General features: G+C 39.3%; 7 protein-coding genes and 1 long non-coding RNA gene across 15 annotated transcripts; 4 read left to right on the top strand and 4 right to left on the bottom strand.

Annotated features, from left to right (window-relative positions):
- The first annotated feature begins 15 nt into the window (after positions 1-15).
- LOC6605485 (hsp70 nucleotide exchange factor fes1) lies at positions 16-1,593 on the top strand. The gene is made up of 5 exons (XM_002030282.2): positions 16-125; positions 183-260; positions 588-1,128; positions 1,195-1,403; positions 1,464-1,593. The coding sequence occupies exons 1-5, from the start codon at positions 84-86 to the stop codon at positions 1,512-1,514; spliced, it is 921 nt and encodes a 306-aa protein (XP_002030318.1). The 5' UTR covers positions 16-83; the 3' UTR covers positions 1,515-1,593.
- Positions 1,569-4,255, bottom strand: LOC6605484 (ankyrin repeat domain-containing protein 11). The gene is made up of 3 exons (XM_002030281.2): positions 4,017-4,255; positions 1,885-3,500; positions 1,569-1,824 (listed from the first exon to the last, which is right to left on the bottom strand). The coding sequence occupies exons 1-3, from the start codon at positions 4,147-4,149 to the stop codon at positions 1,651-1,653; spliced, it is 1,923 nt and encodes a 640-aa protein (XP_002030317.2). The 5' UTR covers positions 4,150-4,255; the 3' UTR covers positions 1,569-1,650.
- A 391-nt stretch (positions 4,256-4,646) lies between these two features.
- LOC6605483 (kinesin light chain) lies at positions 4,647-8,139 on the top strand. 4 transcript variants are annotated; one of them, XM_032717433.1, is made up of 6 exons: positions 4,647-4,795; positions 6,112-6,738; positions 6,853-6,973; positions 7,040-7,519; positions 7,592-7,897; positions 7,965-8,139. In XM_032717433.1, the coding sequence occupies exons 2-6, from the start codon at positions 6,137-6,139 to the stop codon at positions 7,980-7,982; spliced, it is 1,527 nt and encodes a 508-aa protein (XP_032573324.1). In that variant the 5' UTR covers positions 4,647-4,795; positions 6,112-6,136; the 3' UTR covers positions 7,983-8,139. The 4 variants fall into 4 exon arrangements, with proteins under 4 accessions (XP_032573324.1, XP_032573325.1, XP_032573323.1 ...); XM_032717434.1 differs by lacking the exon at positions 4,647-4,795 and adding an exon at positions 4,990-5,038; XM_032717432.1 differs by lacking the exon at positions 4,647-4,795 and adding an exon at positions 5,916-5,986 and having other exon boundaries at positions 7,968-8,139.
- Positions 8,140-8,232: 93 nt separating this feature from the next.
- LOC6605482 lies at positions 8,233-9,459 on the bottom strand. The gene is made up of 4 exons (XM_002030279.2): positions 9,335-9,459; positions 8,874-9,070; positions 8,564-8,819; positions 8,233-8,503 (listed from the first exon to the last, which is right to left on the bottom strand). The coding sequence occupies exons 1-4, from the start codon at positions 9,393-9,395 to the stop codon at positions 8,322-8,324; spliced, it is 696 nt and encodes a 231-aa protein (XP_002030315.1). The 5' UTR covers positions 9,396-9,459; the 3' UTR covers positions 8,233-8,321.
- Positions 9,460-9,825: 366 nt separating this feature from the next.
- LOC6605481 (protein ABHD18) lies at positions 9,826-13,006 on the bottom strand. 4 transcript variants are annotated; one of them, XM_032717437.1, is made up of 8 exons: positions 12,855-12,869; positions 12,160-12,215; positions 11,649-11,916; positions 11,202-11,314; positions 11,001-11,139; positions 10,851-10,940; positions 10,082-10,791; positions 9,826-10,019 (listed from the first exon to the last, which is right to left on the bottom strand). In XM_032717437.1, exons 3-8 carry the CDS (start codon positions 11,778-11,780, stop codon positions 9,896-9,898), a joined length of 1,308 nt encoding a protein of 435 aa, XP_032573328.1. In that variant the 5' UTR covers positions 11,781-11,916; positions 12,160-12,215; positions 12,855-12,869; the 3' UTR covers positions 9,826-9,895. The 4 variants fall into 4 exon arrangements, with proteins under 4 accessions (XP_032573328.1, XP_032573326.1, XP_032573329.1 ...); XM_032717435.1 differs by lacking the exon at positions 12,160-12,215 and having other exon boundaries at positions 12,855-13,006; XM_032717438.1 differs by lacking the exon at positions 11,649-11,916 and having other exon boundaries at positions 12,855-12,941.
- A 489-nt stretch (positions 13,007-13,495) lies between these two features.
- Positions 13,496-19,838, bottom strand: LOC6605480 (tyrosine-protein phosphatase 69D). 2 transcript variants are annotated; one of them, XM_002030277.2, is made up of 12 exons: positions 19,553-19,838; positions 18,611-18,713; positions 16,674-18,517; positions 16,373-16,618; positions 16,071-16,314; positions 15,108-15,999; positions 14,902-15,048; positions 14,735-14,845; positions 14,496-14,675; positions 14,129-14,436; positions 13,932-14,067; positions 13,496-13,869 (listed from the first exon to the last, which is right to left on the bottom strand). In XM_002030277.2, exons 1-12 carry the CDS (start codon positions 19,647-19,649, stop codon positions 13,792-13,794), a joined length of 4,386 nt encoding a protein of 1,461 aa, XP_002030313.1. In that variant the 5' UTR covers positions 19,650-19,838; the 3' UTR covers positions 13,496-13,791. The 2 variants fall into 2 exon arrangements, with proteins under 2 accessions (XP_002030313.1, XP_032574057.1); XM_032718166.1 differs by having other exon boundaries at positions 15,108-16,002; positions 19,553-19,837.
- On the top strand, positions 18,795-19,553 carry LOC116801015. The gene is made up of 3 exons (XR_004361717.1): positions 18,795-18,904; positions 18,971-19,099; positions 19,154-19,553. It is a non-coding gene; the product is annotated as an uncharacterized LOC116801015 (long non-coding RNA).
- A 327-nt stretch (positions 19,839-20,165) lies between the features above and the next one.
- On the top strand, positions 20,166-21,417 carry LOC6605479 (probable small nuclear ribonucleoprotein Sm D1). Its single transcript, XM_002030276.2, has 2 exons — positions 20,166-20,289; positions 20,811-21,417. The coding sequence occupies exons 1-2, from the start codon at positions 20,276-20,278 to the stop codon at positions 21,169-21,171; spliced, it is 375 nt and encodes a 124-aa protein (XP_002030312.1). The 5' UTR covers positions 20,166-20,275; the 3' UTR covers positions 21,172-21,417.
- The last annotated feature ends 1,785 nt before the right edge of the window (positions 21,418-23,202 follow it).

Below are 23,202 nucleotides of genomic sequence, written 5' to 3'. Positions count from 1 at the left end.
TGTGATATTCTTGAAATTCCATCACTAATTATTGTCAAAAACAAAAAATTTTATTGTGATTGCTACAGAGTCTATTTCCTAAAATGACCGATCCAAACGTGCCAAGAGGAGCCCTAAGCTTGCAGGTAAGTAATTTGGGTAGAGTATCTAGTGAACTTCAATAAAATGAATCTTTTTCTAAGAATGTTTTGAAATATACGGTGCAACACCACGATCCAAATCCAGAAGCAGCCCCCAAGTTGGAAACTCCCGATCCTGAGGTATGTAAACAGCTCAAATTGAGAGAATTTTAAGAATATTTAGAATAATTATTGTGTTATGCTTCATTCCCTAAAACACCTCAAGTAGTCATACTTTGTAAATAATTTACAATTGTGTCTTAAGCACTGAGTCAATCGAATCATCTAGAACCTATATATTTGGCCATGTGCTCCTCCAAATGGGGTTTCTATTGAAAGCCAAATTTGTTTGGAAGTTGCTTTTCTGGCACTTTGTAAGGTAGTATGTAAGCTCTTTTTGATATAACAAAGTAAAACATTAACTAGTAAATTGGATCTATATAAAATACCAAATCTTTAATGTTTCAGAGAGCTCAGTTTTTGGCAAATGCCCTAAATGCCATGACAGTGGATGCTGCGGCGGCACTGAAAGCAGCTTTGGTCATCTTGAACAGCGAAGAAGCCAGCACGGACGACCAAATCGAGAGTCTGGATGTCATAAGGAGCCACATCGATGACATCGACAATGCCATAACGCTGGTGAAGCTCGGAGGAACAGCAACTCTACTCCGCTACATAACACATTCGAATAACGAAGTGCGAGAATCGGCACTCAATACTGTCGCTGAAGTGGCCCAGAATAATGTATTTTGTCAGAACGCCCTCATAAACGATAAGTTTCTGCCTGCGCTTGCAAAGAACTTGAGCCATTCGAATCCGAATACCGTGCGGTGCTCCTTGTATGCGATATCATCGCTGATAAGGAACTTTCAGCCTGGATACGACGAGTTTAAGCGCATAAAGGGTATCAGGTCCTTGATACCCTGTCTGAAATCCACAAATACAAATGTCTACGTGAAGACGGCTTTTCTAATTGCATCGTTAACTTCAATCGACAAGTCTGTCAGAGGTAAATTGAAGAAGTATTTATAACCCCGTGCATGATATCCTAATTATTTGTATTCCTTTCCATCAGATGATTTTGTGAAGGAAGAAGTGTTTCCTGTGCTAGCGGAAAACCTAAAGCCCGTTGATGACTTTGATATCAAACAAGAAACTACGCTTTTTGCACTTTCATCTCTTTCACGGGAATCGGAGTTAAAACTCTCTACGGAAAAACGAGAGGAAATCCTATCGAAGCTTCAACAAATTATTTCCAAAAACAAACAGTCGGAAACGTGTGAAGTAAGATTATTTTATATATCTATTGTTATGTATCAAATTTCATACCTACTTTATTTACAGGACATGGTTAATTATGCAAGAAATATTTTTGACAACTTAAGTGCACATTAAAAACAAATCGATCTTTAACGTAAATGATAAGTTAAATAAAAAGGTCTTTGAAAGTATCTCTAATTTACAAATCTTTCGGAGAAACACATTCCTGTGTTTATAATATTATAACAATTTATTAATTTCAATGCGTCAGTTATGTTGGCAATGTGTCAAAGTCGTCACCAACGGAAACGATCGGAACGTGCTCCAAATTAACTTCAATCGGGTTGTCACATAGCCTATTTCGTTTTGCAAATATATTCCAATCCATTACCTGCACGGCGTGCAGACTTTCCGCCTCGTTATGATGCCGCAACACCATGGACTCCTTCAAAGATAACAACAATTTAGATTTGCAACGAAAAGGTTTTGCTTAGGGTGAACATACCTTGATTTTCTCCCACTTATCATCGACATCTTGCAGCCAGCTGAGGAGCAATCGCCCATTAAAGCGGCAGCGAGCACTCTTTTCCTTTTCATCCTGCTCCGGCGTGATCATGTTGTAGACCTCGTCGTCCTTCAAGTACGTGCAAACGGAATAGGGCGCCGGCTGTCCAGATATGCTCCTGGCCGCCTTCGAGTGAACGCGTATTATCTCCTGCTCAACGTTCATGCATAGTTTCTCCCGCTCCACGGTGTGTGCTTCGATCAGGTCTCGTCTGGCCTTCTCTTGATCCTGATAAATCCTCTCCATGGCCTGCGGAACAGTACGTGGAATATCCGGAACTGAGATCGGCGCATTGCGTCTTAATAAGTAAGATTTCTTTGTCAGCAGATACTCGTTGTATCCTTGCGGAGGTCTTGGCTTCACCGGATACAAGCTTTTCCACTTCTTTTCGATCTGACGACGGATGCTCAAGAACATCTGGAAGCCATTGGTGAAGGGATGGTCATGGGGGTGAGATTCTTCGGAGTTGACACCGGAATCCGCCGCATTTGAGTTCTTCGAACTGTCGTCGGTGTTTTTCGGTCGAATCTTTCGCTTCCGTGGATGGAGTTCCACGTTCGAAGGATTTATGTCCTTGGACGAGGAGGTCGACGAAGTCGACGGGCTCGGAACATTGGTGATTGCCTCCTGGTCAAACTGGTGGCCTTGCGGTATCGGACTAGACGTCATGTTGCTATAAGAGAGCTTTACATCTGCAGGATCGTTGGCATGATTGGAAGAAGCTGGCGACGGAGAGCTGCTCTGCATTTGCGGGGAGGAGTTATTGGAACTGCGCTCCACACTGGTCACTCCAGTGCGATGAGAGCTTCGCAGGACTCTTAGGTTCTTTTCGTCATTGAAGAGCTTTATATTCTTGTCATCCAGGGCTGTGGAGCATATGCTGTTGCTCTTCTGTGGACTATCGTGCGGGCTAATAGATTGATTGGTTATGACGGTGTCAATGGAATCGCTATTGGAGCTGACCACATACGGCAGGGCGGCATTGCGGGAGGCAGTCACCTTGCCAGTCCGAAGCACATTGCCCTCAGTGTCGATTGAGCAGTTCTGTTGCGGAATCACAATTTTCAATGGCGGCACTTTGAGTCCTCCGTTGTAAAGGCTGTCGTTACTCTTGTAATCATCGCTGCACTCCGTTTCGTTCTCAATATCTACATTCTTACTAGTCTCCGCCTGCTCCTTTTCGGCATTGGAAGCGCTGCTTTTGTTTCCTGACGGAGATCCCTTCGTTGCAGCTAGCTTGGAGCTTTTCTCGACGCGCGATGTAAGTTTCAGGGAGGCACCCTTTACGTCCTTTCCATGCTCCGAATCCTTGCGCTTCTTTTTCTTCACGTCCTCGCCAGATTCCTCGTAGTCCTCCTCTATGTCTGAGTAGCAGCGCTTGGCAGCCGAAGTTCCCTGATGATTCGTTTCGCTGGATTTACCATCGTTGCTGCTCTCCTCCGCTGAAGATTTGTCTTTCGTGTCCAGGACCTCTTGCTTCTCATTCAGGCTCGCCTCGTCAGTCTCTGTGTCTCCTTTCTTGCATTCATTCTTCTTTAAGTTGGTGCGGGATGAATCTGCAAGAACGAGAATCTTATACAATACATTTGACGGCTGTGTGATTTAGTTTGGAAGATCATGTAGGAGAGTAAAACGGAAGCTTATTATCTATCGGATATCTTTTCGTGTGGAATTTGTAGTTATGTTCGTAAGGAAACCAAACATAGTTGTTTATAATTTTGGTTTTAAAATTTTGAACTTCGACAAGAGATAGGGTCTTTTTGACATCTTTACATATATTTCTTGAATAATAATTGGTATCTTCATATTTGAATCAGTCAACCTGCAATTTATCCACAATCGAAACCAGTTTTCCGGATACTTTACATTATTCCTGACTCTCAGATACATTTATGTATGTACATACATAGATATGTACATGCATAGATGTATATGCGTGTAAGTATGTACGCAACGAAGTACCCACGGTACTCAAGCCGACGAGTAAAAGTTCTAAGCTTTGTAACTAAACTATAAAATCCACTTGAATCATGTGAAGAGTAGGCATTCACTTAATTATTTTGCTTATTTACCTGTCGAAGAGTTGGCTGTCATTTGGATGAGCAGAGCCATTTGCTGCCTCTCCGACATTGGCGTGTTTGAGTTCGATCTGGGTTGGGTAGCTCCTGTATTAAATCCTATCCCCTTCGGTCTTGGGGGTGGCATACTCTTTTGTTCAGTTGTAGACGGTAAAAATTAAAATATAGAACAAAAACGGAGACTTGAAAAAGTCTTGCAAAATTTATTACAAAAAGAATAGTGCGACCGTATCGTGAATACAAAAATATGCCGTCTCGCTAATATAATAACGATGTTTTCAAATCCATTAAGTTAATAACAAATTAACTTATATATTTATGTGAATAAATTTCAAAATACACCTTTAATTCGTTTCAAAAATTAAATTTTTTTATTGAACTAAATCAATACCTGCTCCACCAAGGTATGTGGGTTTGTTGACCTCCAACATGTTATGGATGCTTACAAATAGCATGTTGCGCATTATTACTTTTAACTACTACTTTATTTATACTACATCTTAGCTATTATACGAAGTCTCATTGTTAGTCTAGCCGATTTTTTCAGGAATTTTCATTTATTTAGTTAGTGTTCCGATTCCACTGCGTTCTCCTCCCGACAGTGTGACCACTACTGCACAGTTTAAAAATGGCCGAGCTTGTCAAAGACAACTCAACGCCCCGGCTACGGTCACATTCAGTTTTATTTTAGAAGTTTTGCAGTGTAAGATATTTTTATAGCAAATCTACGCTCTATTTCGCTTATTTGAGGAGTTTGCAGAGCAAAACTGCTGGTAATAAGTTAGAATAATTGCACTGCGCGATAACTTGCATAACCATTTCCAACTGGATTTCGAACGACAAAATCCATTCACCCACACACAAACACATCTACTTGCGCTTCTGTGTGTATGTACATATGTTGCACATAAATATAAGTGACTGCCACTTGAAGAAAAGTTTAGTGCTGGAAAATATGATCCATTTTACATAAATAATCAAGTCTAGTTGGAAAAGTGCTCAGCTCGTGTGCCAAAGTAAACAGAAATGGAGGGTGATTTCATCGCCTAAGTTGTTGTTTAGCATGATAAATACGAAATACAATCTCTTAATGCAACGAACTTTTATGTTTAAGTGTTAATGGATTGTACATTATATAGTGACTCACTTTTTAATACACTGAAATTAGTGAGCTAGGGTGTTGTAACCCCATTTGCAATATTAATACTCTGACTATTCGACCGGTTAAGATCATTTCCCACCAAAGAAATCACAATGTTTGTTGATCATGATTAAGAATAAAACTATTCCCTCGAATTCAACTCACAATCTAGATTTCGGATTCGAAAGGCAAATGACGAAAGACTTAGAAAATAGTAAACTATAATTTAGATTATGTTAGGGTACTAATAGCTTCGGTATCTAAAAAAACTACACAATTCCTTTCAGTTGATGTAAGCAGCTACTTTTGCAATTCGTTTTTTGTTTATTGCATGACGCCAAGTGTAATTAACTTTCGCCCATAATTATAACCATAATAATCGAACTAAATGGCCTTAAATACTTTTTAACGAAGTGTCATGTTTATGTAAATCACACCGGCAATGTTGGTAAATAATAAATAAAAGAAAGTCTTCAAAGCATAGTATTCGATATAAATCGAATATGCATCCACCTTTAGTTTCCAATTGGAAAACATCATTCAGTGAACTGGAATTTGTTAAGCGGATAATCTGATTGGCTTAATCTGATTGGCTTAGATTGATGTTAAGCTAATCCAGAAAGTTAATCCCTTACTTTTAATAGTTTCTAAAAGTTATCGTTACAGCGAATGTAATAGCGCGGGCATTTTCGATTATCAACCACCTATTTCAACGTGCATGCGCACTGCGAATTTTCTTTTTCATCGTATTGATTAACGCAGCTTGAATCGTTTAATATACGGTTAAAATGATTGTCTCCAAAGCTATCAAATCATACAGGATGTAAAACACATCAAATACCTCGATAAACACCTTTTTATTTGGATATCATTCATGTTGTTACACTTTCAAATGCCAAATGGTTGTAAGAACACTTACTAATTTTGTATTTTGTATGTGTTTTGTAGACAGAAAATTGAGAAAATCGGCAAAATGACGCAAATGTCGCAGGACGAAATCATAACCAATACGAAAACAGTCCTTCAAGGCCTCGAAGCCTTGCGAGTGGAGCATGTTTCGATTATGAACGGTATCGCCGAGGTGCAGAAGGACAATGAAAAGTCGGACATGCTGCGAAAGAACATCGAGAACATCGAACTGGGCCTCAGCGAGGCCCAGGTGATGATGGCCCTGACGTCCCATCTGCAGAACATCGAGGCCGAGAAGCACAAGCTTAAGACACAGGTGCGCCGCCTCCACCAGGAGAACGCCTGGCTCCGCGACGAGCTTGCCAACACTCAGCAAAAGTTCCAGGCATCCGAGCAGCTGGTGGCCCAACTGGAGGAGGAGAAGAAGCACCTGGAATTCATGGCGTCCGTGAAGAAGTACGACGAGAACCAGGAGCAGGATGACGCTTGCGACAAGTCCCGCACCGATCCCGTGGTCGAGCTATTCCCAGACGAGGAAAACGAGGACAGACACAACATGTCGCCCACTCCGCCCAGCCAGTTCGCCAACCAGACTTCCGGCTACGAGATTCCAGCGCGTCTCCGCACTCTGCATAACCTGGTCATTCAGTATGCATCCCAGGGAAGGTGAGCCATCAACCATGCATTTAATTTTACTCGTGGGCACCAAAGAAACCCATTGCCTGTAACATCGTTATCTATCAATTCATCATTAACTATAATAACTTAATATATTTCTAGATACGAGGTAGCCGTTCCCCTCTGCAAACAAGCATTGGAAGATCTCGAAAGGACAAGTGGTCACGACCATCCCGATGTAGCAACCATGCTGAACATTTTGGCTCTCGTGTACCGCGATCAGGTGCGTCTACGCTTTGATTAACTTAATTTATACAATCGTTAATTAACAACATCTCGTGCCATACAGAACAAGTATAAGGAGGCCGCCAATTTACTCAACGACGCTCTGTCGATTCGGGGAAAGACATTGGGCGAGAACCATCCAGCCGTGGCGGCCACGTTGAACAACTTGGCCGTCCTCTATGGCAAACGTGGCAAGTACAAAGATGCCGAGCCACTGTGCAAGCGTGCCTTGGAGATCCGAGAGAAGGTCCTGGGAAAGGATCATCCCGATGTTGCCAAGCAACTCAACAATCTCGCCTTGCTCTGCCAGAATCAGGGCAAGTACGACGAGGTTGAGAAGTACTACCAGCGAGCTCTCGACATCTACGAATCAAAGTTGGGTCCCGATGATCCCAACGTGGCCAAGACAAAGAATAATCTGGCCGGCTGCTATCTGAAGCAAGGTAGATACACGGAAGCTGAAATCCTCTATAAGCAGGTCTTGACGCGAGCCCACGAACGTGAGTTTGGAGCCATCGACAGCAAAAACAAGCCCATTTGGCAGGTAATATTGTGTTGTGCTTGCTCCTATGCCTGGTAAATACTATAAAGTTCCTTTTCTTACTACAACTTTCAGGTGGCTGAGGAGCGTGAGGAGCACAAATTCGATAACAGGGAGAACACTCCATATGGCGAGTACGGCGGTTGGCATAAGGCCGCTAAAGTGGATTCGCCCACGGTCACAACCACTCTAAAAAATCTGGGAGCACTTTACCGACGTCAAGGCATGTTTGAAGCGGCCGAAACCCTGGAAGACTGTGCAATGCGGAGTAAAAAGGAAGCCTACGATCTAGCTAAACAAACGAAGCTCTCACAATTGCTAACGTCAAACGAAAAGCGACGATCGAAGGCAATTAAAGAGGATTTGGATTTCTCTGAGGAGGTGAGCTTCAAAATCGAATCACTTAACTTAATTAACTTACATTAATTCTTGCCATGTATCGTTGCAGAAGAATGCGAAACCATAAAAATATTATTTGTTCATCGCCCACAACGGAATCTTTAAGTTTATGATTGAAAGCTAACAGCAAACACACACTTTATTTATTCATTCCTTAATATACATAAGCTCTCAAGCATACATTAGCAAATAAACAACGTTTTATACCTTGTTATTTCAAAAAATATGTACCGCTTTTAATAATAAACCAAATATATTTAACATAATCCTGTTTGTACTTAAACCTTCAAAACTAAACCAATAATTCGAACAAAATATTACACTTTACAATGTAATCAGCTTAACATTTATTAATGATAACAAACAGTACGTTGAGTTTGCTTACGATGCGATAACTGGGTAGCAGTTAGTCGCTATCATTGTCATTTAAAATCGAGGAAACTATGCCGGCAAACTGCTCAGCTCGATCCAGAAATTGCTCCCGAGTGAGGCTCGTATCGTTACGTAGATTTTGCGCCGTGAGGAGTAAGTTTTCAAAGTCCTTCAGCTGACTATCCAGCTCGTCGGCACTGATTTCTTCCTTGAGATCTGCAAATCAATAGGACGAAATGGATTATTGGTTTCTCAATTCAAATCCTGGGCACTAACCCGAACCAAACTTGACATTGGACCAAACTACGTTTTTCAAACCCTCCACAACTTCCTCGTAGTCTTTTTCATCTTCATCTGGGTCACTCTCAACATTGCTTCTCAATGTTATGATGTCAAAAAAGAAATTCGTTTTCTCCTTGATTTCTCCAAAGGACAATCCACCTTCTTCTGAAGTGGAAGAGGTTAGCAGAAAGCCCAGCTGAATCTGTTCATTCTTTGCTAACGTCTTGGGAATAGTGTCGATAAAGGAGGTCTGCAAGTAATGGTAATATAATAAATATACAATTATTGTTTTTAAAACACTTACATCTTTTGAATCAAAGTAAATGATCAACGCCTCAGTTGCTTGAAGAATTTTCTCCGGCACAGCTTCCAGTTTTCCGGAAAATGGAATTAAGTTAATGGAAGTGTTATAATACTTGGTTTTAATGATGCACTTATAGCAATTAAGTGAGCACTCCGTTGATGTTGACTCCTTCGATTGATTCACTTCGGATAAAATATCTGCAACGAAAATTGGGTTTGTTTATAGATGGTAGTACGAGTATTTATGAAACGATCTATTTAAAAACCATCCCTTATACTCTTTTAAACATGTACTGTATGATTATTATGCCGCATTCAAATCAATAAAACAGAAACATTTTATTAGCCTGTATTACTCATAAATTTCAAATAAACAAAGCTGTAACAACGTGAAAATACTGGGCGACCAAAAAAAAGTACCTTTTAAGTACTATCTGTACTTTTTCAAGTTACTAATCTTACTTTCCACTATTTCCAGTGCAGGAACTGCTCCATAAGATAAAACAAGTACTATTGGATCCATTATATTGCAATTTCTTTATTTATTTCAGTCAACAAAAACAAAAGCTAAACACCAGTGTGACCAAGATTTGAGAACGAAAAGTTCTTAACTCCCAATGAATAAAGCTTTGCTTTTACCGGCAATTTTTTTTAATGTTTTTTTTTTAATATTTTACACATATATTAAAAAAGAGGGAACGCTTTATACGAGTTTCTCGACTATAGGATACCCCTTACTCAGCTTGTATGTTTGCGAATGAAGAAAAGACTATTATAGCTATATTTAGATAGCTCACTAGCTCAACCTGTTGGAGGTTATATTTATTGTCGTTTGTGTGCGTTTTGGTGGGCGTGGTTAATATATAATGTAAATTAGAAAATATATGGGGAACCAGTTTTTATACAACATCAAGAGAACTGTCCTCCCCCCGCAAGTAAAATAGTTAATTATGTACAATTTACTAGACCTTTTCTTTATATGGCAACATATTCATCATTATGTTTTAATATGCTAACTTATATTTACTGAATATTTTTGTCAAATCTCTTTATCAACTGCTCATAGGTTATATCACATTTAAGGCCCTCGCCCACGTCATTCTCATAGATTTTCTTGGCCCGCTCGAAAGCCTCAATAATGCAGGATCTGAAAAGAAGAGTATTATATTATAATTTTATTTAAATTTATAGAGAAAACAGCATGCCCACCTAAACAGCTTCTGGTGCAGAACGTAGGCGCTCACATGGCCTGCATCCAAGTAACGTACTTCTGCTCCTGGCCATATGTCCTCCAGACTGGAGCACCCCTCCCGGGGCACATAGGCATCATCTTTCGCACAGACCGCGATTATCAGGGAAGTGTCGAAGGGAACCGAAAAGTTCTTCAGATGGGTGCACTCGTCCATCATGCCGCGCATAAACTGCAACGCCTCACGTTCCCACCAGTTCGTCTTGGTTATGTCTATTTTGTCGGTTTTGCTTTGCGCAGACAAGGGCAGAATGAACTTCATGAGGTTGGTCAACGTTGAGCCCGAATCCTTCGATTGTTCCTCCGTTTCGATGGCCACCTTTTGGCTGAGCGCGTCCTTGGCATCAATGGTCAGGTTCTCGGAGTCAAGTTTGGTGTTCTTCAAGGACTTGGATAGGAATATGGAACTATCTTCTTGGGGACAAATGCCCTGCGTCTCGTACTTATCCCCACAGGTGTTACTGTTTTCGGTTGCGTGGATCTTTCTCGTATCGCTGATATCCTCCTTCAGCTCTTGCAGGGATTGATTAAAGTTCTGTATGAAGCTTTGGCCCGCGGAAAACGCATCGTCGATCACAGTAACCATTTTGGATAGCCGTTCTCTGTACTGTCCATCCGAGAAATACTGCGTTTCCAACATATCCCAGTTGATGGACTGGCTCATGACACCCTGTAACACATGGAATAATGCAATTTCAATTTGATATTCCATGCTATAGCAGCACCTACAGTTGTAAAAACAGCGGAGGCGGTGGACCAGGATAGACATGGCACAAGTACCAGTGGTTTTGGCCAATTTGTAGCAGCCAGTGATGCCATCTAAACGAAAAGGATTATTGTTTACAATCCCCTTAATGGTTATAATCAATTTTAACTCACATGACCGCCCATTGACAATCCTGTGACGCCTAGTGGTCCAAAGCCATTCCTTTCGCACCAGTGAAAGAGAACCAGGCATTCCAGGATGAGGCAGCCGCCCATCACAAAGATATCAGACACGTTGTGCAGGTTGGAACGCCTAAAATAATAATATATATCAATCATTATTGCATAAAATATATAAAGTCCAATCAGACGTACGTTTGGTTGTTTGGTTTTCTCAAGCCATAGAAAGGATTCTCCAGTATTATGGATCCAATATTGGCGTCCTTCAGCAGCGGTTTCGCAATGAAATTTCTTCGACGCCAAAAGAACTGCAATATTTGAAAATCAAACCATTTAAATATGTGCGTTTTAACGTTCTATTATGAAGTTATGGCTGAAAATGGTCCCAATCAAAATTGTTTCTATGTGGATATCGAAAGGAGTTGAGGAAACTATGAACAGATGGGTTTAAACATCATGGAAAACAAATTAAATATAAGGCTTTTAAACTGGCTAGGTAAAGGTAAAACAATATCTATTTGGTGGGACCCACTTTTAGCTACATGCTGATAGATAAGCCGGTCGCCTGGCGTCTGGCCTCTATTGAAAGTAAACAGACATTAATCTCGGAATTTGGACAACGGATCTCGCGATGTTACTCACATGATCACCCGTTCCGGCCAGATGAATGCATATGGGCTTGTGCTTTTCGTTTTTCCACTTATTCGGGATCAAGAGTTGGAAGTGCGCCTGCTGCGACTCCTCGGGCACAACTCCGGGCATGTGGAGCTCCATGGGCGTCTTAAATTGGCCCTCTATCAGCGTGCTTTCCGCACCGATTTCTTTCTTCGTTATCTCCACCGGATAATCGCGGGGCACGAGCTTGAAACATGACTCCCTACTGGATATTACCTTTCGGAATTGAAATACTCTGAAATAATGGTCGTCAGGCAGGCAATTAATTTGGGCACATACAATCCAAATGTACAAGTAATTAAATTAGAAAATCGAAAATAATGATGAGCTTTTCTGGGAGCAAAAAAAGTTAAATGATTGATTGAACTTCAGGGATAATTATTACTTTTTAAGCTTTAGTTGTTGAAAGCAAGTTGCCAATTTAAAAAAGTATCTAATAATATGATCCTAACTTGCTTACGGTTTATTTCCCACTAACCTGTACGGAGGAATCTAAAATCGTGGTCAAGTCCAGTGTCCACTGGCGGAAGGGCACTGTAATGCAGATTAATGGCATCGTAAAACGGTAAAAATAAATAATCTACGTACTTAGGTTGCATATAAAACTCAAGTTTCTAACAAAGAATTGAATTAACCTAAGAACCACATCGTTTTTAAGAACATGATATAACAGAAAATGTTGACCTGAAGTTCAATAGGTTTCCAAATTAATAAGATTAAGATGAACTTTGTTAATTATCGGTTGGTAATTTGTGACTATGAGGAATTTAGGATAACATAGAGCATATATTAAGATAAACCTTTATTCAGATGGCCCTTTCAAGTAAGTAAAACTAAATTTGTAAGTATTTGTTAATAAATTAGTAAAGCCGTGAATAGGTCCATGCACATCTAGTAGCCTTTGAAGAAGGAAAATGCAAATATATATTTAATTAATAAGTCAAACTATATTTTATTATTATTGCAAAGAAAGCCCACCGAAACCATTAAAGATCTTGTAAACTAAAACACACAAGAGTTTCCCATTGCCCACAGATGAAGCAGTTATTTAATTATATTTTAACGCCAATTTGAATAACCTAGAGCAAATTGAAATCATAATAGTATTACGTAAAGAATCCGTATGGGGAGCACTTAATTTTCGTCATTCTCCGTTTTAAATGAAAAACTCACTTGCGCAGGTTTTCCGGCTTGCCCCATCCCTTTTCGAAGAACCTCGTTATCAGCATGCGGCGATATATGCTATCTAGTTTACTCGGCATCTTCGGAAAATGGCAAATGGGGCTTCTTGTTTTGCCAAAATAATAATAAACAATACTTCCGATAGGGATGGTAAAACGCTTATTGCACTATCGATAACTGCGTAGAAACTTCCATGGTGATAAGACTTCAAATTTTAAAAACTGACAAAAATTTATGCTTATTAATTTTAGCAATGTCTACTAATCTGAAAACTAATATAAAATAATAATAAAATACGAAATCCGTTTTGGTTTTCATGTCAGGTTGGTGTATCATATTTTTATCGATTTGAAACAATGGAATGTGAAACAATTCAAATCTGCTTATTTTTATTTCATTAAAACCAAATTTTAGTACTTATAATTTAGCAATACACAGAAAGTAATACGGAAAAACGATAAATAAATTTGCTTAATTTTATGGATTTTTGTCCCATATTTACAAACTTAAGATATACTTTTATAATGAAGTCATTTTTACAAACTGATAAGTGAAATTGTCTAAACTATTATAAGAAAGAAAGTTTGAAACCCATTCATCCACACAACAAATAAGAATGTAAGCCACACTCATCAAGCTCATAAAAAGTACAATTCTTATTCTCAGTTTTTATTACATTGTATCTTATAAAATATGTTACTTATTTTCCTTTGGTAGTTTTATCAATACGATACGTATACACTACATTTATATTTGTATGTATATTATGTGTCGGGCAAGCGTAATTCGTTAAAAAAATTACGCTTGCCCTTGTAAATACTTTATTAAAAGATTTTATAAATATACAAATAATTTATCATAGCACATTTGATGCATTGATGTTCCAACACGTGCATTATGTACTCGTATAAGTATATACATATCTAACTTAATCCAATGTTGACTCGGCTATGTGATGTAAGTCTGAATAATTAATTATTGCGCGATGTAGGAACTCGTATTGTGCCTAAAAACCATATAAACGTCTAATTAATACATTGATAATAATATATAAACAAATTCACTTACGTATGAGTTGATAAGTCCCGTTCGCTGAGATCGTAATTTCCTTGTTGTGGCACAGATGTCGACACACTTCTCCAGCCTGAGATGCTGGACCAAAATGCACATGGCGACGAAAATGGAACTTCGATCGGTTCCCAGGCTGCAAATAATGTGTAATTGATTGACGGACTAAGTGAATGAATCAAAACATCGCCTCATACCTGCAATGAACTGTGAGTGGAGATCGACAACCAGAATTCTTGTTGTTCTTATAATGGTTGTATGCTTGATCTACAAGTTCTATAATGCCACGGCAGACTTCAGGAACTTCTCCGTCCACGGTGGGCCAACCATTGTATTGAAACTGTGTGACTTTCAGCGTATCGTCTATTTTGCAATTCGTAACGTAAAATTCGCGGCGAGTATAGTACGGACAACTTTCGCTGTGCACGTATTTCACGAGTATGTGATCGTATTGAACTTCATCATCTGCCCAGTATCGCGGGCATTTTCTGGGACCATCTCCAATCTGCAATGCAATTAAATCACTCAGTTGAATGGGAAACAAATAAAGCGTTAAGTACTCACTTCGGATATCATGACGAGGGTGGTAACACTCTGTTCCGAGATCATTCGCCAGAAGTCTCCTATAGTGCTCTCAAGTGGATCCTGGGCAATGATGAAGGTTTCGCTATTATCATAGCCCTCTATGAATGATGCGTTAATGTAGGTTGAGTTTTCCCGCATCGGAAGTGGTGACAGTATAACCTTTAATTGCATAAAAACATTGAAGACAGTTCGTTTAAAAGTTAGCCACGACTACTTACTCTGTTGCGATCGTAGGGTATAATCTCTTGACTTCTGTTCTTCATATTGTTCTCCTCGTTTTCGCCCACACTACATGATTTACTTATCTCATCCGCTGTGGCCAGTAGTTTCTGAAATAAATAATCATAAGTAAAACGCCTGCAAGTAGATATCACACTATACAAACCTCGAATTCCATTTCCAATTTGCATTTACCCTCGTTGGGTTTGCGCTTAAGAGATTCAATTGCAGAAGCCATTGTATCAATGCAAATATCCGTGTTTCCAAAGGTTCCAGTATCTAAGAGAGCCCGGTAAAGAAAGATGTATTGTTTCTGCAAGCAAAAGGAAGGTTATTACAAAAGGTACGAGTGGGTTTTCCATATCTACGCACCAGAGATTGGACTAAAAAATTTCGTTGGTGTCGTAGATCACACACTGTGTTGTAAATGGACACCGAGTCTTCTTCCTCCAGCTGTTGGATTAGGGAATCCAAGGCCACAAGGGTTCCGGTTCTACCCACACCAGCACTGCAATGCACTAAAATTGGACCCCTTTGCAGGGAGTAGACGGAATTGATTTGACGTATGAATTTGATGATGCCATGTGGATGCTCTGGTGCCATGAAGTCCTTCCACGTTAGGTAGTGGTATTGGGTGATTTGCCTACGGTCCTCCTCCTCGCCGACATTGGCTTTGTTCTTGGAAACGTTCAGGGTTCGTTCAATATAATCACCAGTCTTACGTTCTTGTGCAAATTTCACTAAAATATCTCCGAACTGTTTCGTATCAAATACTTTTTCTGGCCAATATTTCGCGCACTTGGCCTTGTTATATTCCTCCAAATTTGTAAGCATCACAATTATTTCTAGATGTTGTTCCCAAATCATTCGCCAAAAATCATCGATGGTACTTTCCATTGGACCCTGTGCACAGATAAACTTCTTTCTCTCCTTGTAGCCAATTACGAAGTTAGCATTGATGTAGTCCGCAGTTTGCAGGCCATTGATGACAGCCAACTTAACGCGCGTTTGATCGTAAGCCTTTATATCGGGATACCTGTTCTTGCAGGCGTTCTCCTTTAAATCACTGTTTTTAGTTGTCCGATCGCTAAAGCGATTTGGCAGCATCTCATATTCCCGCAGAAATCCGTAGTCAGTGTCCTTATGTCGGTTCTTATAGGCGTTTTCTAAATCTAATCTGTGAATGGGGCCAGCGTCGAATCCTTTGTGATTTCCGGAAGTTATGAAATGACTGTGGTTGTGATTTCGGCGACCGAACAATGCCCTACTTGATGTGAAGAAACGGTTGAATATTAATTGAGAATTCATCAAGAAGATCAAACAATTACTAGTTACCTCAAAGAATCTCTTAGTGTTAAAGTGTCTTCGCCTTGTAGTTCGTTTTTGGTTTTCTTGTGATGGAAAACCCACAGCACAATAAACACAAGTATGACACCAAGTAGTACGGCTCCAGCTTTGACTCCAATGCTTAGGTAGTAGTCCATATTGTTCAAGGATTGGATGGGTTCAGCTTCAGTCGCCGGAGTAATTATGTCAAAATATTTGCTATAAGCCATCAGGGCATTGTTTCGATCCCGAACTGAGGAAAATAAACGTGATATTAGCATTTTGCTTTCAAATAATCAATCATTACGCACCTATTATCTCTAGGAATCCGGTGTAATTGGAGTTAATATCTATCTCACCATCGAAGACATCTCGACTAGAATCGTGGAGTGGCACATTTGGGTTGACGGCGCTAAGAATTGGATTCTCATCGCTGGTCACCGCGTTTCTTTTATCTCTTAACTTGCTTTCTAAGATTTTCAGAGCATGCTCTGTTAAGTTAGCTCCTTTGATCAAGTTGTCCTTCTCCGACAAAATGGGCAGTTCAGAATCGGAATCTAAAGAAAAGCACATTAGTTTCAAATATAAAAAAATAAAGTTAATATACATTACTTGAGAGTGAACCTAGTGGGGGTATGTGGATGATCTCTGGCTTCCTCAGAAATGGAGTACCCTCCAAGCATCTGCGGCAAATTTCGTCGTTGTCGCGGATTATATCGTTGTTTTCACTGAACCTCTTTTCATCGCCCAAGAATATTTCCGGCCTAAAGTACTTGCTACTTATCATTTCCGCTATATATGCAGTACTTCTAGTGACATTATCGCTGTGAACCTCCTGATATGTGGCGATGTTTAGCTTCTCCGGGTCCGGCAATTCCTTGTTGTTATTGTTAATTCTAACTAGATACAATCTATAGCAGCATATGGGCCCATTGCGTTCGCTGATCTTGGGTAGATACAACTTGAGAACGTACTTGGAGTCCATGTTCACCTTCGACCACATGGTCCGACCAATGGCATCCGGCGTGGAGACGGGCATTAGACAACTGCCGGTGGCCGGTTCGCCGTTCTTCTTGTGCCGCGTTATGGCGGATACCGTCACCGTGTAGTTCGTGTTCGGGCTAACACTTTCGTAGAGGGTCTTGTGGTGGGGCTCATCGATTCTTCGAATCTTCGGCCCCCACATCTCTCTATCCACTGTGCTCATGGGATTGCCCAGCAAGTGAATTAAATATGACACAACCTTGCCGTTTGGCGTCTTGGGAACGTCCCAGTTAATGGCGATGGAGTTGCCTCTCGTAACGTTGTCATGATGACACTGTATGCTCAAGTTGGTGGGTTTTGTTGCCACGCCGTCCATCGTTGTGCCGTTCACGTTTTCGGACCATGGTCCACAAGTCTTGGTTAGATCACTGCATGCCCTTACCCTAAATTCGTAGTCTGTGGCGGTCTTAAGCTTATCGAACATGTATGGCAAGTTTCGAGAATTCTGTTGGTAAATGGCCTCTTCGATCACTTTGGGCACCTCGCCCGATTCGGAAACAATCAGTTCGTAGTATTGTATATAATCAATGAGATCCGGCGGTGGGGGATTCCAGCCAATCGTTATAGTGGACGCCGTGCTGCCGGTAGTCTCGACTTTCGGTATAAAAATGGGATCATAACTAAGCGTGGTGATTCCCTGCGGATACTGGGTGGGTTGGCCATTGCCAATCGAGTTCTTTCCTACGATTCTTAAAAAATATGTTGTGTTCGGTTTAAAATGGTCCAGAATGTACGATGTATGACTGCCGTTAATAAAGTCCTTATGGTAAGTAAAAGTCGGTGTTCCAGCCTCCTGCAGAGTGATGAAGAACTTCTGAATTGGATCGTTGCCGTCGTTGACGGTCCAGTTAAGGTATATTTTATTAGCACCGACTGCCTTGGCGAAATCAATGCTAACTTGTGGCACTTCCATTACGAAAAGGGTAATCTCTTTGGAGGTAATTTCGAGTCCGGTGTCATCGAAGACGGTGCACTTGTAGGTGCCATTCTCTTTCTTGTAAACCTCTGTGAATTCCAGGGTGAAGTTTAAGTGTGTATCGTTTAGCTTCGAAATGGACGAGAAGGTGTCCAGGAATTCAAACTGACTGCCATCCTTAAGCCACTTGAGGTTTCTATTAGTCGTCTCATTTTGCGGATACATCTCGATCAAGCAGTACAACATGACATCCTGCTTGATTTTTCTCTTGATCCTGTCGGGGGTACTTTGCAGGACTTTGGATGGTAGGTATGGCCTAACTTCGAATTCAGTCGAATGGTTTTGCCCCGTTTGGGCTGTGCAGGTGTAGTTCCCCGAGTCCTTTATATTGACATCGAGAAGCGTCAGGACATTCTTATACTTGATGAAGTCTTGACTATCATTGTTTTCACTGCCATCGTCGTTGGATTTCAATGGCTCAGTTCTTATTTTATATCTGAAAAGAACGAAAAATTATCAGATTATTATGTTATTCAATCTTTATGGGGGCAGAAATTTTTTTTAGATGTTTGTGGAAGAAGTTACTAACCTTGTATTGTTTTTATTAATAGTTTGGTTGCCGAGTTTCCATGCTACTGCTTCGTTTTCAGATGCGCACTCTAGAGATACGTTTTTACCTATTTCTGCCCACTCTGTAAATAAATTTCAGATTTATTGTAATTATCAGTTTTGTATATAGACGTAATTATAGAAATTACACCGATCTAGTAGTAGCATGCATCTGTCAGCCTAAAAATATGTTAGACTTATATATATCTTCCTGATTCATTAATGGTTGTGTGTATTTAAATCTGATTATAGCTTCCTGGTTTTATGCGATTCAGTAAAATATTCAAATTTGAACTATATTGAAGAAAACTCCTATTTAACTTTCCTATTAAATTTTCAGTTTTATGATGGAAACCAAGAAGGGATTTTCTGGATGGGCGGTAAAAGCCAGACATAAAAATGGAACTCCACCCACAATATTGGCCATAAAATTCGCGATAGTAATCCGGTGTAATTTCGGAATCAACACGTATTTAGCTGCTCAAATATTACGAATATATATATATATGCGCTTATATTTCAGATAAATCAGAGAGATGTACATAAGTATGTACGCAGAGACATGGAACGTATGTATGTACCGGGAAGTGTGTACATATGTATGCGCGACTACTTTTGTTTAGCCCCAATTAAAATCTCACCCCATTGCCGTAATCTTTGGGCGTTACCTATATAGTTCGAGTGCTACTGTATCTAAGAACTATTCAACCGTCTTGTTTACCACCATATCAAATGATAATTCTAGTTTCCAACTTAATGTAATACACTTCATTCACATTTGCAAAAACAACACAAAAAAATGAGACATTGCAATTTGTTGACACCCACAAACGGTTCTTGATGTACGTATGTATGTACCACTTATGCAGTTCGTCTGGGTTTATGTGTTAAAAATTCGGGTAAGTCCAATTTGAAACATTACCTTGTTTCATAGATCCTTGCACACATATCGCACAAAGGAAAATATATGCAAGGATAATATTTAATAGCATCGACATGCGTCGGTAGAGTAACGCCATGGCTTGCTAATTTCTCACTCCGAGCCGGATAAATACATATGTCAAAAATTATATTCGATGTCTGCGTCGAGTAAAAAAGCTCTACTGCGTTGAACTAATGTCGCGGCGACTGCTAAACACCGAAAAATGTGTTTTATAAAAAAAAACTAGTTAATAGACGGCGACCGCGAAGAAGTATTAATCGTTATTTTCTTAACACTGGATTGTTTTTTTTTTCGCGATATGCGGCGTTATCGAAAAGTCAGTCGAATATGTACCCTTGGCTGCGGTTACCAAGGGGTTTGAAACAACTGAATCGGAATATAAATTGGACTATCGTATTTTTCAGCATGAGTAATTAAAATGACTCAAGTATTAAATTATGGAGCAGTACGACGCTCACCACTTACATAATTGTTGCAAATTCATAATTTATAATTTTTGGAATACATTAATTTATTTATTATTTCATATTCACTTTTATTACGAATCCGATTGTTAGCCGATATATTTTACATTACAATGAGCGTTGCTATCTTAGCACACGATACAACAGTTCTCCGCAACCACCAAATTCCAAGTAAACTAGCCGGCATTGTTTGTGCGCGTTTTTTTTTGGAGAAAACCACCAAAAAACACATAAAAACATGAAATTAGTAAGGTATGCTATGTGTCATTTACTTATTATATCGCTGATCCTATTAGTGATCGTGTGGTTTATAGTTTTATTAAGTTTTTGAGTTCTGCAAATCTGCACACATGTATGCATGCAAAAGCGATGCTGCCATTTGTTGTTTTTGTACACAATTTTTAATTTAATACGAATGTTGTTTTGATCTGTTATTATAATAGTTTTCCATTATTTACTTGTATCTAGTTACTATGCTTACACATTAATTATGATTTCGATTAACTATATTCAATGCAATCAGCGCTCTTAAATCCAGGGCCACCAAATACAAGCTTTCTTTTGAGACCTATTCATTTGCTAAAAGTAAAGGCTTTTCTAAGAATATTCCATCAAAAATGATGCTTCCTTACTCCTCATTGTATCTCATTTTTCAATTGCCCAATAAGATGTTTGTTTCTACCTATAATAGCCTTGCACATCTAAAATGCTGCATCTTTGCCACAGGGATTTCCTTGATTTCATATACTAATCTTCCCGTTGATGCATTACAGATTCCTTATGAAGCTAAGTCACGAGACCGTGACCATCGAACTGAAGAACGGCACCCAGATCCACGGCACCATCACCGGCGTGGATGTGGCCATGAACACTCATCTGAAGAGCGTTCGGATGACGATCAAGAACCGGGATCCCGTCCACCTGGAGACGCTGAGCATTCGCGGCAACAACATCAGATACTTCATACTGCCGGACAGCCTGCCGCTGGAGACGCTCCTCATCGACGACACCCCGAAGTCGAAGACAAAAAAGAAGGACAGCGGCCGCGTGGGAAATCGCGGCAGGGGCAGAGGGGCCCGCGGACGCGGTGGTCCACGGGGTCGCGGAAGGGGCCGAGCTTCAGGCCGACGTTAATCTTTGTAACAGCTACATCTAATAAACAATTTTCGATAAATGTAGAATATAAATATTCTTTGGATAAATCCACACTGTATGCATTTACTATGTACGAACAACTGACAAATGTCTTCAGCTAGTAAAGAAACACCACCTGAATATGTATTTTGTTAGAAGTCACTCTGTGTAGTAGCTCAGGAGAAATGTGTTTACTTGGCATCAAATTGAAAGAAAATTCACGCCATTAAATTATGATTAAAAATGTTTGAAAGTTTGTAAAAGCAGTTCTTTATACTTTTAATTGTTTTTGGGCGCACAAAATGTCTTCCAAATGTCCAACAATACTAGGGTAAACCTTATTACCTATACTAGGATTGAGATTCTAATATATTTACTACTGTTATTGCTGATGCTACACTTAGTTTTGTTGCGATGCTGAGTGAACAATGAGAAAGACCCCAATCCATTGTTTTGCACGGCGAAATGGAGTGCATGGGGATATTGTTAAGGCCATGAAATAAGCATCGCTTAAAACTTATTACCTTCAAAGTTTAAACTTTTTGTAACTGATTGGAAAACATTTCCAACGGATATAGGGATAATGGAGTAACCATTCCTTTAAAACGCTTTATTATGGACAAAGAATATAACATTTGATTTAAATTTTCTAAGGCGGGTGGAACCGGTTCCGATAATATATCGAAATTTCAAGTTGTGGAACTTGTTCCCATCAATTATCGCTGTTCGGGTTCGGATACCCGCTAAAAGTAAGGCGCCAATATTAAATCTTAAATGTTAACTAAGAAATGTCTTTTGATATAATAATTTTTTTTTTATTTTTAGCTTAAGTTTACAATTGCTCAATAGATCACAGCTCTACTGCGATCATTTGAAGTGTGGTCAGGGTCTGAAAATTGTATCTGTTTTTTCGTTTATGGTTTAATTTAGAATGTGGTTTTGGCTGCAGCTGTTGTTGCTTTGTTTTTCATACTAAGTTTGTTGTTGTAGGGATTTGTGCGACAAGCTTTAATAATAATAATAATTTTAATATACATACACTTGACGGTTATTGAATCTCTGGAGTGTTAGGATTGGTAAACTTATCGTAATTTATGCTTTTTATGAACATCATTTTATGGAGAAGTTTCAACTATGACACAGGTAAATATTTAAAATTGTTTCCACAATGGTATTATATTTTCAGTTACCTTAGTGCCTATATAATTGTTTTGTTTGCATTCAATCTAGCGTTTCTGTATCTATTTCTGCAACCGTTTATTTGATATTAATCTATTAACTTTATACATTCCTTTTGAGCCTAGTTGACCGGTTTTACCATTTGGATTTCTTTATTTGATACCCATTTATTCGACAAAAACACTGCTATTTGCATTCAAGCAGAAATGCAAAATGCTTGTGACGAAAGGACATCGATTTTGTATGATGGATGTAGTAAGTCATGAAATCACGAGAATCTAATTAAATCCATTAGCAGAAATTCAGTCACCCTCGAAAAGGGGTTGAAAGTACTTGGCTGTAAATTTATACCCTGCACAAATAAGGATTACAAAAATAAGGGGAAATTATTTGAAAGTATCTTCGGGCGATTAAATACATTTAAATTACGTTTAAATATATTTTATTTATTATTCTTATGTTTTAAGAGATGCTTTATTTTGTATTGCTAATGCTTAATGAAAAAGGCTTTCCTTGTAAAAATAAAAAGAAGCGAAGATAATAACCCACTTTTTGAAATGCTGGCAACATTTGGAATTCAACGGATTAACAAGGAATCAATTTTAAAACCAAACCTTGTATAATTAATTATATACAAAAATTAGATATAAATTTCATTTCATTTATGTTGATAAGCGAAAATTGAAGTCCTCCCCAAATAATATCGTATGAACTCCCATCGTTCAAATGTTTTCAATGTTTTTAAAAACGTCCATGAATGCGGAAGTTTGGTTTTGTTATCCTCAAACAACTTTGAAGATTTTCAAATCCTTTGCAATCGATTGTCTCGATTTGTATATAAATAAAATATTT

The sequence above is a fragment of the Drosophila sechellia genome, chromosome 3L (genome assembly GCF_004382195.2).
Source record: "Drosophila sechellia strain sech25 chromosome 3L, ASM438219v1, whole genome shotgun sequence".
Taxonomy (NCBI): Eukaryota; Metazoa; Arthropoda; class Insecta; order Diptera; family Drosophilidae; genus Drosophila; species Drosophila sechellia.
The sequence above is the reverse complement of the archived record's forward strand: the minus strand, read 5'-3'. Positions and strand labels throughout refer to the sequence as shown.